The 20,529-nt window shown below is 37.1% G+C and overlaps 1 protein-coding gene across 1 annotated transcript; it reads left to right on the forward strand.

The window, feature by feature from the left end:
- The first annotated feature begins 890 nt into the window (after window positions 1-890).
- On the forward strand, window positions 891-13,892 carry LOC141505586 (uncharacterized). Its single transcript, XM_074211529.1, is given in 6 exon segments — window positions 891-993; window positions 4,248-4,321; window positions 8,797-8,923; window positions 9,242-9,337; window positions 11,211-12,297; window positions 12,299-13,892. Coding segments are annotated over 5 exon segments (1,500 nt in total). The 5' UTR covers window positions 891-993; window positions 4,248-4,288; the 3' UTR covers window positions 12,456-13,892.
- Window positions 13,893-20,529: the final 6,637 nt, after the last annotated feature.

Below are 20,529 nucleotides of genomic sequence, written 5' to 3' on the forward strand. Positions count from 1 at the left end.
CAGACTCACGTTCTCCTCCAGAGTCACCTGGGTCCAGGCAGATATGGATCAGGACAATTGTGATGCCATGACACACAAGTGAGTTGTATGTAAGTGAAGGAGAGCCCTGCCAAGTCCTCAGACTCACGTTCTCCTCCAGAGTCACCTGGGTCCAGGCAGATATGGATCAGGACAATTGTGATGCCATGACACACAAGTGAATTGTATGTAAGTGAAGGAGAGCCCTGCCAAGTCCTCAGACTCACGTTCTCCTCCAGAGTCACCTGGGTCCAGGCAGATATGGATCAGGACAATTGTGATGCCATGACACACAAGTGAGTTGTATGTAAGTGAAGGAGAGCCCTGCCAAGTCCTCAGACTCACGTTCTCCTCCAGTCACCTGGGTCCAGGCAGATATGGATCAGGGCAATTGGAGGCGGTCTTGGATTATCTAAACAGCATCTTAATGTCCTAACAACTTTTATATCACTAAAAATGATTTTACCTTCCTTGTTAATGTACACAATTCTGTTGTATATAGTTGGATGATGGCGAGATCGGTCTTTCTCCCTGTTTCACATTATTCCAAACCCACATCAATCACCTGTTCCTTAAGTCTTTGGTCCATTACTTTCCAAACTCCCTATTACGAACTCGAGTCGTTTCTGTTTTGTGTATAAGCAGAGCCACGGTGACTTTGGCGCTGTGGTTGGCCCCGTAAGTGGCCCGGCGCCCACACCACTGGCTCCGCACTTGGGCTGGGCCGCGGCGGCCCCTTCCTAGGTCCCTCGGCCTGGGCCGGGCCGCGCGTGGCCGCCGAGGCAGGAGCCGCGCGGCCGCCGAGCACAAAGGGGAGCGTCTCATCTGAAGAGCCAAGCCGGGGCTGGCCGGCGCGCATGCGCGAGCTCCGCGCCGCCGAGTGCGCACGCAGTCCCCCGCCATCGTGGAAAAGGATTGTCTTCAAGACACGTTTTTTGTGCAAGGCCAGCGTGGACCCAAGGGCCCGAAGCCCAGGTACTGGGGACCTCGGCGTGCCGCCTCTGGTCTTGGTGGCCGGAGCAGCCGCGGCCCGGGGAGGGAGTTGGTGGGGGGTGGAGAGGCGACTCGCCTGGAGCGCAGGGGCAGACGCAGGTGGGGGAGGGGGAGGGGAGGTGGCACGTTCCCTTTTGCGCATGTGCGGCCCTCTGACCTTCGGTGAGTGCCGGAGCTTCCGTTCCCTCCGCTGAGGGTGGGCTAGCTCCGGCCGGCCGCTTCCTGGCCCGGCGCCCGGGGCCCAGGCCCGAGGCGTCGGGACCGCCTGCAGAGGGCGCTGCGGAGAGGCCGCCCGGGCCCACGAGGACACTGGGGGCCCTGCTTCTGGGTGGGGAGACCAGGAGCTGCCCCCGCATCCCGGAAGCACTGGGGCTCACCCACGTTCTATTTCTTTTTTAGGTTTTTTCAAGGCAATGGGGTTAAGTGGCTTGCCCAAGGCCACACAGCTAGGTCATTATTAAGTGTCTGAGGTTGGATTTGAACCCTTGTCCTCCTGGCTCTATCCACTACACCACCCAAATTCTTAAGAAATTAAAATTACAAAGCAGAAAGGAGGACTGGGAACTTTGGGCCAGGAGTTATCACTGTAGGGTAGGGAGGAAAAAAAGGGAGACCTGAGGTGGGAGAAAATTGACTAAACCGGGTTATTTCCTGTCTTTCACCAACTAGTGCCCTTTTACTCTCCACAGACACTATTATTGATAATTGATTCTTCCGTCTCCCTTCTCTCAAATTTGTCATTTTAATCTGCTTCCTGATGAGATCTTTGAGCAAACAGCCTTCCCATTTTAAATGGGAAATAGGCTTCAGAAAACGAAAAGTAGAAAATAGACCAAAAGAAAATGAAAAATAGGCCTTGGAAAGACAGAATGCTTAAAAAATCCTAGGTGGCACAATGGATAGAGGATGGGACCTGAGTTCATATCCAGCCTCAGACAATAATTCTTAGCTGTGTGACCTTGGACAAATCACTTAGCCCCATTGCCTTAGAAATCCCCTCTTCCCCCCCCCAAAAAAAAGAAATCTTTTAATAGCAAAACCATTTCTAGAATCCAGAAGTATCTTCATGTTGCATTTTCATCACTCTTGACCATACTGATGATCTGGTATAAACAATTTTACTCTTCATAAAGTTATTTTCTCCAGAGAACTATGTATTCTGCATGTAAATTTTATGAGTCAGCCTGGAGAATGGGAATATTGCCACTAAATATTGGAGTTACCAAGATGTAAAAAATAAGTAGTACTTCATACCTCACAACAAATTGACAAGGCTGTAAAAAATATATGTAAAAGACTGCTTGGCATAGAAAAAAATGAAAACTAATGTAAGCATTAGGCAAATCTAATTGCAGTGTTATAATAGAAGAAAAATTTAGAATCAGATGACTTGGGTTTAATTAACTTTGTCACCTTGATTTTAAGAAAGTTGCTTAGCCTTGCTGATCTTTTTTTCTCATCTCAAAAATGACAGGGTTTGACTAAATAACTTCTAGATAGGTGGTGAGGAGAGAGGAAGGACTATTACATATGCTCAGTTATAATATGAGTTAATATATGATAGGAGCAAATTGAGGATTGGTGGGGGTGGTCCTATGACAAAAATATAGGGAGATTATTAGGAATTAATATAAACATAAATTTAAAGACAATTTCACAGGTAGCTTTAATGAAAAAGACCAAATGAGTGTACAGTACAACATTGCAAGCTAATAAACCTACTTCTGTACTGGCTCTATGGAGAAGTCTAATGCCTAGAATTTGAGAGATTATGATAGTACTACTATTCTCTGGCCGGATCTGGATTGTTGGCTTAGTTCTGGACACCACATTTTATGAAAGGCATTAAAAAAACTCAAGCTTTTCTAGAGGAGATCAAGATGAAAAGACTAGAGAATATGCCAATATGAGGGCTGAATGATGATTGATGATGTTATAGAAATGAATCTTGGTCAGGGATTGAGGTTCTATCCCATTCTACATTCAAATTTATCTGGAATTTAGGCAAAGTAATACAGGAAAATTTGAGAAAAGCCAAAGCATTCTCCATAGAGACAGTGGGTATTACGAGAATTAGGCAGCAAGCTGCTATTTGCCAGATGCTATAAAGGTAACAATGAACTGGACCTTCGAGGGAGAAAAAAACAGTTTTTAGTAATTAGAAATGAGGGAAATGCATGGTCGATGGGCTGGATGTCTAATTTGACTGAAATTTAGAATGAGTGAAGGAGATTAAATTGAAGTAAAGTTCAGAAGGTAAGTTGAAGCCAAGACAGTTACGTTTCTTTAGCATCCTATAGCTATTATTGTAAGCATTTTATAGAAACATACAAGGCTCAGAAAAATTACTTTCCCAGTGACAACTAAAATTTGGAATGGATTTGAACCCAGGTCTCTTTGAACAAAATATACAGCACATTTCCATTTTTGTTTGTGTCTTGACATAGATAGACTAAAGAGTTTTGTTTTATTCCTGTCTTAATAGGAAGCCTCTGAAATTTTGGGGGCAGAGTAACATCATTTCTCTGCATTTGGTTATTTTGTCAGTTTTTTCAAGAATGGGTAGGAGTGGGGTGGCTAGGTGGTGCAGTGGATAAAGCACTGGCCCTGGAGTCAGGAGTACCTGGGTTCAAATCTGAGCTCAGACACCTAATAATTACCTTAGCTGTGTGGCCTTGGGCAAGCCACTTAACCCCATTTGCCTTGCAAAAACCTAAAAAAAAAAAGTCTATTGCCAACAAAACTTGGTGAAAAGAGTCAAAGATGACTCCAAAATTTGGGCCTTGGATAACCAGAAAGTTGAATAGTGCCATTAATAGAAATAGTTCAAGGGGCAGCTTGGTGGCACAGTGGAGAGAGCACCAGTTCTTGGAGAGTCTTTGGTAAGAAATGAATGATGATCCAGCTAAGGATAATAAGAAAAAGTCAGACAGGAAAAAGAAATAAGAGAACAATGACACAAGAAAGTTAAGAGCATTTAAGATGAGGAGTGGTCAAGAGGTATCAAGTAGAAAAAGGAGTGGTCAAGAGGTATCAAGTAGAAAATGGACTGAAAAAAAGAAATCTAGTAACCTTGGAGAGAGCAGTTTCAGAGAAACTTGCTTTGACTTTGTTCTTGTGGATCATTGGAATCACCTTCAACTAGTATGTGAAAGTGTCTTGACTAGTGAATCTGGGTGTTATGTCAGGAAAGTCTTCATTATGTTCCTTTATTGTCTCTAATTCCCCCTTTTCAGGACTCTTTCTCTCCCAAAAGGGAAGTTTTAAAGAGGAAGGAATGTCCTCTGTGTTCCTGACAGCTGGACCCCAGGTGAGTTAGACTTTGATTTCTCTTATCAGAATGCCACTTCAGGTGTCAGGGAGCGTAAAGTTTCTTTGTACTTGAATTTTTTTTTTCATTTTAACAAAGACCTATCTCAGGACCTGAGTATCAAGTGTTTTCCCTCAGGTAACTGAATTTCATCAAAAGGCTTATGGGAAGAAATGGATATATCTGTGGAAGAGGTCATGTTAGAAAGTAGTGACAAGTTGACTGTGTTGACTAAGACCAGATTTCTAAGAGCTTTGAATAGCAGCTAGTTTAGAATTTATTCTTCAGGGGCGGCTAGGTGGCGCAGTGGATAGAACACCCACCCTGGGGTCAGGAGTACCCGAATTCAAATCCAGCCTCAGACACTTAATAATTACCTAGCTGTGTGGCCTTGGGCAAGCCACTTAACCCCATTGCCTTCCAAAAACTAAAAAAGAATTTATTCTGCAAAAATTTTTAAACTTTTTGGTGTTTTTGAGAAGAAGTCAAATGATAGGATTAAACTGTGTTTAATGAAGAAGCTGATTGCTTGGGAAGAAGAAATGAGAGTGGAGAATCAAGAAAGAATTGAAGATTTCGAAATAGCATAATAGTGATATCAGTGGCAGATACTGATGTGACCAGAGCAGGGGAAGGGAACTTTCTGCTGTGAGTCATATTAGTCTGGTGTTGCCAATCGCAGGTGGCATTGGAAATTCAATAAATCTAATAGTTTTTAATTAAAGGTTTGACCAACTGTAGCCCCCAAATGATGTTATAAATGTCCAAATAGCCCATGGCCAAAAAAAAAGAGAGAGATTTCCCCACCCCTGGTCTAGAGTGAGTCTCAAAGTATATTAAAGTAATAGACATCACAGAAGTAAAAAAATCTAGCCCTTTAAAGTTTACAATTTATTTTCCCACAACCTGAAGATGCGTAGACTGTGTTACCATTTGTAGATAAGAGGTTAGTGAATCAGCCAGGCCCACATAACTAGTTGTGTTGAAGCTAGGACTTGAGCCCCGTCTTCCAATTCTAAGACCAGTGTTCCTTTCACCCTTCCTCTAAATAATACCATGTCCACTGGGAAAAGGTTTTTATACTTTAAAATGTCTAAATTGCTGTCCTGTCTTTGAAGTGCCATGGGGTAAATATGATTTCTGTCAGAGTGATGTGTCCCATTGTCCATGATTATGACCTGACCTTACCAAAATTGTTCAGGCACCTGAGATGAGAATTTGTTGGTATTTTTCTGAAAGCTGGATATATGTACATCCTTGACAAGGAAATCAGATTCTAGAAATATCGTCTCCCATTTATAGTTAAATGCAAAGTTTATTTTACAGTCTCACACAATAAAACAGACATGATGATACTTATTTGGTTTATCACTTGTCTTCACACTGAAGGACCCCAGTTTTTAGGGCTTTGATATAAAACAGAGTTCACAGTTGAAAGCAGGGTCCTCAGAGGTCAAATCCAATTGATATAAAACCTCTTCTAGAAGACTTCCTTGAACCCAATAACTCCTGATATATATAACCTCCTCCAGAACATTTTTCTTTACCTTAGCATCAAATCCACAGCTCCTTTTCATTGTTCCCAGTAGAGTGGATTAGTTCTGGAACTTACTTTGATTTTGTTGTTGTGGAGCATTGTAATCACCCCTAACTAGTGTGTGAAAGTTTCTAGAATGGTGAATCTTGGTGTTATAAGTCAGGATAGTCTTCTTTTGTGGCACCCAAAGGAAATCCAATCTTTGTACCATATAGCAAACATTCAAATATTTGAAAACAACAATAATAATCTCACTTCTCTTTTCTAATCTAAGCATGCTGTTTTTTTTTTTCAACTGAACCTCTCTCAGCATCATGTTGAAGAAAAAATATTAATACTAATATTGTACTCTGCATCTAAGGACCAGTCTTCCAGAAATAGCTTGGTGTAATTTTAATCTATATCTGAATCATTTCTACCTTGGAGGGTGAGATATCTAAAGTAGCATATGCTCTCTAATGAGTCAAACATGTCTCCTCAAGATTTTGTGTAACATAAGAATCTTGAACAAGAAAAGAAATCTTGAAATAAAATCTGGGATATTCCAGAAATGAATAACCTTTCTGGTGCTAGCTGCACCTTCCCTCATTTCCTTTGGCTCACTTACTCAAGGTAGAGGAGTTGGAATACTCTTTGCTCCTCACTGCCACTGCCATTCTTTTTACCTCCATCTTTGAGAAACCTGTCCTTCTTTGAAGTTCATATCTATCAGCCAATGAAAATTCTGGTAGCATTTGTCTACAGCCCTCAAGGTCACCTTCTACCTTTCTCAATAAGTTTTATACCTGGCTGAAAAGAATTTTTTTTTCTCCCCAACTCCCACCCTCATACTTGTGAATTTTCAGCATATATATCAATTTTTCACTCAAACATCCTAACCACTCAGTTTCTCTACTTACTCATTCTATTTCTTTACTCCAGTTCAGCCACACACAAAGATGGTCATACCCTTGATCCTGCTATTACCCACAAATGCACTACATATGTTCAAGAAAAAAATCTCATAATCTATTTTCTTTCCTCTTCTCCCTCTTCCTTCCCTTAGTAAGGAAAAACTGTTTTTCATCCAAACCATGCCCTTAAGTCCATTGAGCCCAGTGTTCTCTCCCACACCACCATCATCCCTGAACTACCCACCCTCTTCTTTTCCCCATCTTGATTCCTTAGTGAATCATTTTATATCTGCAGTGTCTTCCTTTCTTGAATTCATAGCCCCCTTAGCATATCAATATCTAGGGAAAAGAATAATATGGTTATATTACACTGAACATCCCATTCTACTTTTTTTTGATGATTTATACCTAACCTACCCTAAAAAAATTAAATTTACTCAAATCAATACCCACCCAGTTATAAGTACATCATTTAAAATCTTGATCATATTCTTTAACTTGTTTTGTTTCGCTGGTACTAGGATTTTAATGTTCAAATGTTGTATCCTTATTTTTAAATGTATTCAGTTTATTTTCCTTCAGTTTATTTTCCTTCACAATGAACTTTGTGATAATGTTTTAGTCAAATACTTGAAGATTCTGTGCCTAAAACTTTTGTTTAAAACATTATTAAAGCTATTTTTTTAAATATCAGATTATACAGTGAAAATAGAGCAGACAACAGTAGAGTAGAATTTAGAACTAGAAAGGGATCTTGGAGATTATCTAGTCCAGACTTTTCATTTTAAACATAAGGAAAATGAAGCCTGAGAAATGGAGTTACCCAAAGTCCATAATAAATAGGAGAACAAAAATTAAAGCTTAAGTCTTCTCAGAATCAGTGTATTTCCTACTATACCATGGAATCAAGATTCACAGAATTTGATAGTGATAGACCAGTTAAATGGTAATAAATGTACAATTCTGCATAGAGGTTCAAAAAAATTAGCTATCCAAGTCACATCATGGGAAAGGCATGATAACAGTTGTCTAAAATTTTGCATGACTAAGCATAATATACATACCATTGACATGGCATCCAAAAAACAAATGCATTCTTGTTTAAATTAATGGAAAAAGTTGGGGGTGGCTAGGTGGCATAGTGGATAAAGCACCGGCCCTAGAGTCAGGAGTACCTGGGTTCAAATCCGGTCTCAGACACTTAATAATTACCTAACTGTGTTGCCTTGGGCAAGCCACTTAACCCCATTTTCCTTGCAAAAACCTAAAAAGAAAAAATTAATTAATGGAAAAAGTGATAGTTCTATTTTACCCTGATCAGACCACATATCAAATAAGGTGTTGAGTTTCGTGTACCAATTTTTTAAAAGGAATATTAACAAATTAGTTATTCTGTAGACAACAAAAGAATTTGTATTGAATAAGTATATTTTACACATACACACATACACACACTTATATAAAAATATAAAAGTTCAGATCAGTTGGAAAAAATTTTTTTAAATCAAAACTTAACAATTGAAACAGACTTCCTTCAGGAGTGAATTTTCCGTCAAGAGAGTTTAAATGTAGGCTGGATAACCAGCTATCAACTACAGAGAGACATTTTGTACATTGGATGGGACTTGGGAATTATGTCCTTAAACTAATTTAGACTCTAGGGATATAGAGTTCTTCTGTGAAGTATTATACTACATCAATCAGCCTCAGTCTCTTTTCTGAACTCTAATGCACTTAGTTAGAATTATTAAGGACTTGGCTATACAGTCTTTAAAATAATGCCTATTTCTAATTTTTCTTCATTTTTAAAACTCGGTGTTCCTTAAGGTCAGAAACTATAAACTTTGCTTTTTTTTTTCTTAGTCTTGTGAAATGTACTATAGATAAAATAATAATAAATCAATACTTGATTTGAAAGATTTAGAATTAATCAGAAGTATTTCCCATGAATTTTATTTATACTCTGTAATGCTTCAACTTCCCCCTCAGCATTCAGGAATAGGGAGCAACATCTCAGGCTGAATAACTGTATTTGGCCATTTCAGGAATCAGTGACATTCAAGGATGTGGCTGTGGATTTCACCTGGGAGGAATGGGAGGAACTAAATGTTGCTCAAAGAGATCTCTACAGGGATGTGATGTTGGAAAACTATAGGAATATAATCTCAATAGGTAAGGAAAGGATCACATTTTTTATGTGACTTGTAATAGTCCTTTTTTCTCTGTTTTTGAAAAGTAATGAAATATTTGAGTTGAGCCTGAATATTAGAAGTCTGAAATTCCTTAACACTTTATAGTCTCAAAGACAGGTCATTCCAACTATCCATTCCCATGTGAAAAATATTTTGTTATAGTTAAAATGGGAAGCTTCATTGATTCTGTGATGCTGCAGTTTTTGACATCCTTCAGAAGTCCTGAAGACTAATCAATGGAATAATTCTATGTTCTTTGACAAAATATCTAAGTTCTCTATCTTTTCTCTGTGAGTAGGGATTCAGATTTCTAAACCAGAGGTGATCTTCTTGTTAGAACAAGGAAAAGAGCCCTGGATGGTGAAAAAGGAAATCACAAGAGTTATCTGCCCAGGTGAGTGAGTGAGAATTAGGTAGAAATGACCTTCCTGAGAGGGTAGTGTCTTATAATTGGGTAGCTCAGAGCTCCCGATTTCCATTAAAAAATCAAAGGTATTTGGGGGCGTCTAGGTGGCGCAGTGGATAGAGCACTGGCCCTGGAGTCAGGAGTACCTGAGTTCAAATCCAGCCTCAGACACTTAATAGTTACTTAGCTGTGTGGCCTTGGGCAATCCATTTAACTCCACTGCCTTGCAAAAAAACTAAAAAAAAATTAAAGGTATTTGATAAAGTTCTCATATACTACAATTACATATAATCTCTTAGAATTTAAAGAGATCTGGGGGCAGCTAGGTGGCAGAGTAGATAGAGTACCAGCCCTGGAGTCAAGAGGTCCTGAGTTCAAATTTGGCCTCAGATACTTAAATAATTACCTAGCTTCATGACTTTGAGCAAGTCACTTAACCCCACTGCCTTGCAAAAACCAAAAAAAAAAATTTTTAAAGAATTTAAAGGGATCTTAGATGTTATCTAGTTTAATTTACCACATATAGGAATTCCTTCTCTAAATATTTATTATGATTATCCAGCCTTGAATATTGATTATATTGAGAATTGATGTAGTATATTATTTATGAAGTAGCATATCCTCATTTTTGGACAGTTTTGTTGCAGTTTTTTATTATATTGAACTGATCATAATTTTCCTTTTTGGAGTAAAGCAGAATGAGACTAAATTACCCTTCCATAAAACTACCTTCTAAATAGCTGAAGACCATTATCATGTTCCTTTTCAATGTTTTTTTCCTTTGTTTTTCAATGCATTTCTCCAGTTTCAGAGATGTTCCTGTCTTCTAAATCTTTCCTGTATTCTGAGTTTTACCTTTTACTGTTTTTCCAAGGACTTTCATCTTCCTGATTATTTCTCTCTTATCTTCAGTTTCATATATACATACATACATACATATATATATTCCTGCCATTGTCTTTTATTCCTTTTGCTGTCAAATTACTCTGCAAAAGGCTATATTAATTGCCTCATTTTCATATTCATGTAAACCTTACAATCAGATTTTGCAATTATTTTAGCCTTTTTTAGTCATATGCCATGTTCAGCTCACCTTAACCTATTTAAACCTCACTTTGCTCATCAAAAAAAAATGTGGCATAAAAGAATAGTTTCACTATCTGTCTCAATCATTCCACATTTATTAAGTCATTGTGCTAAGCGCTAGGAATATAAATTTTAAAAATGAAAGATAGCTTCTGCCTTCAACGAACTTAACAGTCTAATAGGGGAAGACAACAGCCAAAGGAAACTGAAAGCAAAGAGGGCTTGATAAAAAAAAAAGTCAGAGGAGTCTTGAAGTAATGTAGCCAGGTAAGAAATGGGAAAATGTTTTGAGTTGAGCCGCCTTCTTAAATGGAGGTTTGGGAGTCTATTGTTTCATCCTCTTATCTGTCTCTTATTATTATAAAGAAAATGCCTTAGAGTACTATATATAATATATATGTATGTTGCTATAAATAAAATCATAGAATTGTAAGAGTTGGATGGTACCTCAATTGTCCTCTTGCCCAGATCCTTCCTGAAACAAGTTTCTCATTTATAACATCCCCAATAAATGCTCATTTAGCAGCTTAGAGACCTCCAGTGATAGGTGACTTATACAGAGGGTGGCCCATTCTACTTTTGAACGGCACTATTTTTAGGAATTGTTTGCTTAGGTTGAGCATATGCTTAATGATTTCTGGTATTCTGAATTAGAAGAAATTTGAAGATATGGTGACCAGGTAGAAAGCAAGTGGGAGGATATGCAGTGGGAAGAAGGGCCCTGAATGTAATTGGAATTTGAAAATGCTTTAATCTGAATTCATTATTTTTACAGGAGAGAGATATCATAAATGTGATACATGTGAGAAGAATTTCAAACATATTTCACGTCTAATTAAACACCAGAGAATTTGTACAGAGAAGAAATACTCTGAACTTAATGACTGTGAAAAATCATTTTTACAGCAGACCCACCATATTCACAATCGGAACATTTGTGCTGGAGAGAAACCTCATAAATGTAATGAATGTGGGAAAGCCTTTAACAGAACTGCACACCTTAAATTACATCAGAGGATTCATACTGGAGAGAAGCCCTTTCAATGTAATGAATGTGGGAAAACCTTCAACCAGAATGCACACCTTACTCAGCATCGGAAAGTTCATATTAGAGGTGATCCCTATACATGTAGTGAGTGTAAGAAAACTTTCCGTCACCCTTCATCCCTTGTTCAACATCAGAGAATACATACTGGAGAGAGACTTTATAAATGTTATGAATGTGGACTGACTTTCAGGCTATATGTATATCTTACTCTACATCAGAGAATCCATACTGGAGAAAAACCCTATAAATGTAATGAATGTGGGAGAACATTCAGATTGCGTTCAATCCTCAATCAACATCAAAAAATTCATACTGGAGAAAAACCCCATAAATGTAACGAATGTGGAAAAGCTTTCAGTAGAATTTCATTCCTCACTGGACATCAAAGAATTCATACTGGAGAGAATCCCTATGTCTGTAAAGAATGTGGAAAGGCTTTCAAACAGAGATCATCGCTTAACCAACATCGAAGAATCCATACTGGAGAGAGACCCTATAAATGTAATATCTGTGGAAGAGCCTTCACTGGCCGGACACAGTTTAAGCAGCATTACAGAAGACATACTGGAGAGAGACCCTATAAATGTAATGAATGTGGGAAAGCCTTCAGTGGGACTCCATTCCTCAAAAGACATCAGAAACTTCATACTGGAGAGAGACCTTATAAATGTGATAAATGTGAAAAAACTTACAGACTGGAAGAAAATCTTGTGCAACATCAAAGAATTCATTCTAAAGTGAAACCCTACAAATGTATTGAGTGTGGTAAAGCCTTTGCTTATAGAACATGCCTTACTCTACATGAAAGAATACATATCCTATGAATGTGAGAGAACTTCTAATCAAATATCATACCTTACACAACATCAGAGAAGTACTAGAAAGAAAAACCATGAATGTACTGAATGTGGGAAAACTTTCAGTTACAATGCAGCCTACATCAGACATCAGAAACTTCACAGTGGAGAATAGCCATGTGAACAAAAGTAAAGACTGTTTTTAGTTCCTGTGATTTCATCTGGAGTTGAAAGACAAACCTCCTTTTTTACAGTTTCATTTCTCTCTACCCTATGTATTTTGGCTACTACTCAGAAGTGCTAAGTTGAATACATCTGATTGGAAAGTGTGCTGTTCTACAGAGGAAATGATAAACATTTACTTGAAACATTATAAAGAAAACTTTATTAAACTAGATCTCATTCCTTAAAGGAAACAATATAACTTAATAGAAGCCTTTTAGAATGGTGGAAATGAACAAATATAATTGTCTCACCTAAGTCTTATTAATTGAAAAACTGTGGTATAAAAAAAATACATGCCAAATTTTTTGTTGATATATGCATAATTATAATTGGAAGCTACATTCCTGACAGAAGAACTGTTACTAAACTTTTCATAGAACTAACAGATTTTATTTATAAATGAACTATATGTGGTAGATCTTTAAAAACACAAGCTAAACTGTATATAAATCATGAAGATAATGCACTCACAGATTGTAAAGAAAATTGTGAATTTGGGCGGAGTGAATTGAATATTGGATCAAATTATCCTTTTGAGGTGAAAGGAAAAACTTGAATTTTATGTGAAAATACTTTTATAATCTAAAAGAGGTAGAGGCAATTTTTTAGCCTGGTTATTACATAAAAGTTGAGCGGATCACTAAAGTCTACCAGCCTTTATTGGCTGAGAGAACTCCAAATTATAAACCAATAATGAACTTGAGTCACTTTGGTTATATTAGTGAAACTGAACTGGTAGCTTTTTTTTGAATGGTTGTACTTCGTGCTCTTTAAACTATGAAAGAGGTGATTTCTTAGGGAGAAAATAGTGAAGCCTAGAGAGATCTTGGGCTATACTAGACATAGGAACCTTTATTTAAAGTTTAGATCTAGTATGACTAAATAACATTGTACTTGCATATTCTTTCCAAACATGTTATACTCATTTCTCAGCAAACACAAACTCTGAAAAGATGGTGATGTGAAAAGACTGAGATATGTGCCATCTTTTCAGTATCCTCAGGAATTTAGCTTGGTTAATTAATTTTAATGGTGGAGATAGTGGCAGAACAAGATAGATTTCATTCCCTTTGGATGAAATTAGCATCAAAAAGAAAGTTGTAAATGGCAGGATAAATAGAATTTAAGTTTTAACAACGTCTCCACAACAATGTTTTCTAAGGGCCAGCCTAGCTAAACACACAGCAAGCAGTATTAGTAGATTGGCTGTTTGGTGATGGATTATCTGACCTTGGCATCCAGTGAAACAAAAATGAAAAATGGTCCCTGGTCCTGTTTGATGTTCTTGAATTTTTGTAGCAATGATAAAAAAGTATGGACAGAAGGAAACAAAGGTACTAAAAATCACAAATTTTAAATCATTAATAAAATTTAACTTGGCCATTGACACTCTAAATGTGAGATACTTTTATAACTAATGACTAATGAGTGTTGATACTATAGAAGGAAGTGAATTCTATAACTGGTATCTCAGTGTCGGTTTCAGTGAAATAAAAGAATGATTTTCAAGTTTTCCATGGAGAGGCAATTAGAGAAGTTGATACTTGGTTTTACTATGTTCACAAAGCCACCAAGATGTTTTCTGGAATATTTGATCACTTCATATAGTAGTGTTTGTGATATGGATCAGAAGACCATTATGTACACATCTATTGCAGAAGATAAAGAGCTAGAGAAGATATATATATATATATATATAGAGAGAGAGAGAGAGAGAGAGAGAGAGAGAGAGAGAGAGAGAGAGAGCTATGCATAGATTTTATATATGTGTATGTGTGTGTGTGTTTTTATACACATGATCCTCTAAATCAAGAATTTATAATTGTGTGTGTGCTTGGGTGTCATGGACTCCTTTGGTTAATCAGCTGAACTCAGTCCACAGAATATTTTTTTTTGGATAAGATAAAATACACAGGATTATACTTATATAGTTTACATGTATATAAGTAAATGGACCTGAGGTTAAAAATTCCTAGCCATAAATTGAATACAAATATACTTTGAAACATCAGTATAAGTGGATAGAAGGGAGAAAGGCAAAAAGAAAATATTGGCACATACGGTCCAGCAGTGAAGAAGCTACAGACATAAACAGAAGTCTCATATTTATAATTAATGCAAATCAAATATTATAATTAGGAGACCAAAAGAACTTGAAAACCATCTTCATCAAGAAACATCTGACTTGTCAAGCAGAGAGATGTAGTAGTTAGGGCAACACTTAATTTAGGATACCAATTTACTTTTTAAATTCTTGAGAGAAAGCTAATGAAAGATTATGAGCAGTATCAACTCAGAACAAAAAAGAATAGGATAAAGAAGTTTAAAAGATGCTTGGCAACAGCCCTAAGAAAAAAAGGCACACAATGGTCATTTAAGGCTACAACTAAAAGAGAACAAGTACAAGAGAGCTACAACATGTTATACAGAGGAAAATTGGAAGAGGTGTGTAGGTAGTGAGTTTACCTAAAGAGTCCTTGATATTCAACTAAAAATAATTGAAACAACTTTAGCAAAATAGCAGGATTATAGAATAAACCCACATGACTTCATTTTTCTTTGTAAATTTCAAGCAAAATGTATCCAGAAAACTTTTAAAAATTCTATTGAAAATAGTTACATAAGCTATTGGTAGTCCACACACCAAAAAACACAAGTTCTATCTGATCATAACTACAAAACACTTTAGGAAAAAATTTGGAGATCTCAATTTTAAAATTAATGCTATACCAAACTATCCAAGACCTAGGGGGAAAAAAGTCATTCTATCTAGAGGAACAAAAGATCAAAAATAATAAGAATTAGAAAGGGAGTGCCTTGTAGTACCAGATCTGAAATTATGCTATAAAATTATCAGAATTATCTATTATTAAAATGAAGAGTTGATCAATGGAACATAAGCACTCAGTTATACAGATAAAAGTGAACATAGTGTCACAGTGTTAAGTGAATCCAAAAACTCCAACTCCTAAGTAAAGGAATCTATTTGACAAAAACTACTGGGAAAACTGAATTCCATCTGGCAGAATTTAGATTTAGACCAGTGTCTCATATAATGAGAAGTTCCAAATGGACACGATATAAAAGTTTGTATCATAAATTTGAGGAGCAATGAAGGAAATACCTTTCCTAACTATGGATAGGGAAAGAGTTCTGACCATACATGGAATAGAATCACAAAATGAGCATTTGATTATTAAACTGAGGAACTTCTACACAAAATCTTTGTAGTAAAAATTACAAGGGAAATTTCTCCCCCCACCCCAGAGAAAAGGAAAGAATCACTGCAGCAGATTATAAAGGTAGAGTAAGAACCAGGTGTTAAAAATGATCACAGGATAAGGTCAGTCAAGTTTCAAAGAAATCCATGCTACCATAGCTACGTGAAAAAAAAAAATGTTTCAAAGCATAAAGAAAAGGATATGGAAATTAAAACATCTTGAGTTCTGTATCACATCTATCAGATTGACAAGCATGACCAAAAGGAAAATTAAAGGAAAGGTAGAGCCAAGATGGCAGAGTAAAGTGAATAATTTTTCCAAGCTCTTCAACCCACCCTTTTAAATTTTTTTAAAAAGCACACCAAACTGAATTCTGAGCAGGATAACCAACAAAAAGTCACAGTGAATCTTTTTTCAGCTCAACAATTTAGTAGGACAGGAAGTCAGGTCTGCAGACATTGAGGTGGGAATTGCCTGGAGCATGACAAGAGAGAAATATTAGCTTTGGACCAGTGGAGGTGGTGATGGCATTGGAGCTCCCAATGCTCAGAGTTAAGACAGAACTGGTCAGAAAGAAATTCAAGGGGGACTCCTATGCTAACAATGGACATAGGATAGAGTACCATCTGGCAATTTCATTGTCCAATATCCTGTTCCAGGCTATAGTTTGAGGGTGGAGAGGAGCAATTGTAATCACAAGAGAACAAAGACACTCTTTGGATATGAGTCACAGTTCCAGGACAGGGAAGAAAAGCTGGTGGTCACAAAGGAGCAGGGACTCTATGAAGACTAGAAGGACAGTGACCAGACCAAATCGAGATGATAGCACTTTGGAAGTACTGAAAACTTAAGCTCCTAGATTTGGCTGAACAGCAGAATATAAAAGTCTGAAGCTCAGGTTAATAACACCCTTTTCCCCAGAAGAAAGCAGAGCCCTACTCAAATATAGGTCAGAAGTCATGAAATAGACTGGAAAATGAGCAACACACACACACACACACACACACACACACACACACACACACACTCATACATTCAAAAGAGAATGAATCAACTTAAAATGCCACTATAGAGCCAGAGAAGCTCAACACACTAACTCAGAAGATAAAGACTTGAAATTATAAGTAAAGATTCACAGAAAATAGCAGATTGGACACAAACCCAACAGGAATTCCTATATCAGGAAAATAGTTTGGTTTTTTTTAAAAGACAAAAACATTTTAAAAATCAAGTAAGGGGAAAATTTTAGGAAAATAAAGCAGTGCAAGGAAATTATGAAGAAAACAGTTTGGCAAAAGAGGAACAAAAAATACAGAAAAAATTACTCCCATCAGAATTGGCCAAATGAAAAATGGGGTATAAAATACGGTAAAGAACCTCTTAAAAAACAGTTGGCCAATTTGTTAAAATACTGTAAAAATACTGAAGAAAAGAACTCCTTAAAAGTCAGAATTGACCAAATAGTAAAAGGAGTACAAAACTTAAGTGAAGAAAATAACTTCTTAAAACTTAGAATTGATCAAAGATCAAGTGGAAGCTAATGACTTAATGAGACATCATGAAACATTTTTAAGTCAGACTAAAAAAATAAAAAATATGAAATATCTCATAGGAAAAAAGATGACCTGGAAAAGACAATGAGGAGAGAGACTTTAAGAATTATTGGGCTACCTGAAAATCATAATTAAAAAAAAGTTCAGATGTCATATTTCAAGAAATTATGAAGAAACACTGCCCAGGTATCTTAGAACCAGAAGGTAAAATAGAAATTTTTAAAAATTCAAATATCACTTCCTGAAGGAGATCCCAAAATGAAAACTCCCAGGAATTTTATTGTCAAATTTAAGAGCTCCCAGGTCAAAGAGAAAACACTGAAAGCAACCCAACAAAATAATTCAAACACTGTGGAGTTACAATCAGATCTCATAAGATGTATCATTTACCATGTTAAAAGAACATATATGATCCTGGAAGGCAGAAAAGTTAGAATTATAACCAATAATGCCCTACCCAGTAAAATTGAATATAATCTGGAAGGTGACAGGGAGGGTGAGAGGGGGTGGAGTGGACATGTAGTGAGAGAGGACTTTCAAGAATTCTTAATGAAAAGACCAGAACTAAGGTGAAAAATTAATATTCAAGAAAAGCATAAAAAGGCAAACATGAGTGAGAAATCTTAAGGAACAAAATGTGATTAAACTGTTCACATTCTTATATGGTAAGATAATACTTGAAATCTTTCAGAACTTTATCATCCTCAGGTAGTTAAAAGTCTACTTAGGGCATGGATCTAAATATATTATGTTGGGATAATCTCAAATAGAAGAGTTAAGAAAAGGGTTTCACTAGGAGAAGAGGAAAGAGAAAAGACTGGGGAAAATAATTTCATATAAAAGACGTTCAAAAGAAAGAATTTTTACAATAGAGAGGGAAATTGAGGAAGAATGGAAAAATCTTGAACCTCGCTCTTCACATTTATCATACCCACCAGAGAAATGGGAAAGGGATTAAAAGAAAAAGGGGCAGGGTAATTAGAAAGGAGGTAGATTAAGGAAGACAATGGTCAGAAGCAAAATAGACTTTTTGAGGGCTGGGCGTAGGGGGAAAAAAGGGAAGAAATAGAGAATGGGATGAAACAGTAATCATAATCATTACTGTGAATTAAATGAAAATAAAATAGCATAGAAGAATGAATTAGAAACCAGAATCCAACAATATATTGTTTACAAAAATCACACTTGAAGCAAAGACACAGAGTTAAAATAAGGGGATGAAGCAGAATCTATTACTAGTCTTGAAAAATGGTGGGCAGAGGGAGCAGAGGTAGAAATCAGAATCTTAGACAAAACAAAAGTAAATATAGACAAAATTAAAAGAATCAGGAAAACTATTTTGCTAAATGAATTCATATCAGTTGGTTCTTGTCCTTCATTATCAAAGAAGACCAAAATGACATCACTATGTTTGAGACAAATTACAATGTCTCAGTCATGGCTGATTAGACCAGTACGAGGTCAGAATGCTCTACCACAGGTTGGGCACAAATAGTCCATACAAATACGTGGAGTGGGTACTCTAAACTTAGCTGTGTCACATTTCCTTTGAGCTGCTTCAATTTTACCTTCCTCATAGAGTGCAGTACCCTTACTGATGAGGACACCATGTTTAGTGGTCCTGTGCCAATACAATCAATTCTAAAGTTCTTCAATGAGAACTTCAAGGTATCTCAGTATCGCTTCTTCCCTTGTGATTCCCTTGTGAGCTTTTGCCCTGTGTGAGTTCTCCATAAAATAGTCTTTTTGGCAAGCATAGTCTGACATTCTAATAACATGCCCTGCCCATCATTGTTGCACTCTGTATAGTAATGTTAGAATGCTAAGTAATTTAGCTCAAGAAAGGACCTCAGTGTCTGGTATCTTCTCCTGTGATCTTCAGAATTGTCCTAAGACAATTTAAATGGAAGCAATTCAGTTTTCTGACAGCGCTGGTAGACTGTCCAGGTTTCATAGACATAGCAATGAGGCCAGCACAATGGCTCTGTAGATCTTCAGTTTGGTAGTCAGTCTAATACCTCTTCTCTCCCGTACTTTCTTTCAGAGCCTTCCAAATACTGAGCTAGCTTTGGCAATGTGAGTGTCACTCATTGTCACTGTGTACCTCCTTACTGCCAACGTAAGTGAACTTGTCCACAGTACTCAAAACTTCTCCATTTACTGTAATCAATGGTGTGGTACTAACTGATGGAGTACCTGTGTCATCTCGGTGTTAACTGTTAAACCAAAATTAGCACAAGCAGCAGAGAAAAGTACCATATTTTATTTTATCTCAGCTTCAGAGGCTGCATTGAGTGCATAATCATCTGCAAATAGAAGATCATGCATCAACACTCCCTCCACTTTGGTCTTGGCTTGTAACCTTTTCAAGTTGAAGAATTTGCCATTAGTGTGGTAGCTGACCTTGAGGCCATGTTCATCCTCAGTGAAATTATTTGATAATATGACTGAAAACATAATGCTAAAAAGTATAGGGACAAGGACATATCCTTGTTTCACTCCATTGGTGATTGGGAAATCTCAAGAGCATCATCCATTATCCAGAACTGGGGCATATACACCTTCATGAAATTGACATACAATACTGATGAACTTCTCTGGGCAACCAAATTTTGACATAAATTTTGACGAGAACTCCACAGGGTTTACCAGCAGGATGGTTCATTCAAGTACAAGCAAAGCTTAGAGAGATACAGGACTCTTGGCTCAATAAGTAGGCAGTTAAAATTCAATTTTATGCAGATAATAGCCAAAATGCTTTTATGATGCCCTTAAGACTTATGATGCATCTCATCTACTCAGTGCTTATGGATTCACATTGATTAATAATAGGGACATGATCCTAGAGAGATCTGCTGAACACTTCCTTAGTGTTCTTAGGCCATCATCAATCAAAAAGCCATTGATCATTTACCTCAAATTAAAGTCAATCAATCCCTAGCTGAAGTTCAAACTGAAGAAGAGGCTTTGAATGCCATTAGGCTCCTGTCAAGTGGCAAAGCACAAGATTCTGTTCCAGCTGAGATCTATAAGATGGGGGTCCGTTGCTCACCCAAAAACTGAAATTTTCTGGGTTATGGCATAAAGAGGTTGTCCCCCAAGAATTCAAGGATGCCTGCATTGTCCATCTCTATAAAGGTAAAGAGAATAAATTGTCCTGTGATAATCACAGGGGTATTTCTCTTTTAGTCGTCGCTGATAAGATTCTTGCCAGAGTCCTTCTCAATAGGCTGATCCTTCAGCAGGAAGA

This window comes from Macrotis lagotis, chromosome 1 (assembly GCF_037893015.1).
Source record: "Macrotis lagotis isolate mMagLag1 chromosome 1, bilby.v1.9.chrom.fasta, whole genome shotgun sequence".
Classification (NCBI taxonomy): Eukaryota; Metazoa; Chordata; class Mammalia; order Peramelemorphia; family Peramelidae; genus Macrotis; species Macrotis lagotis.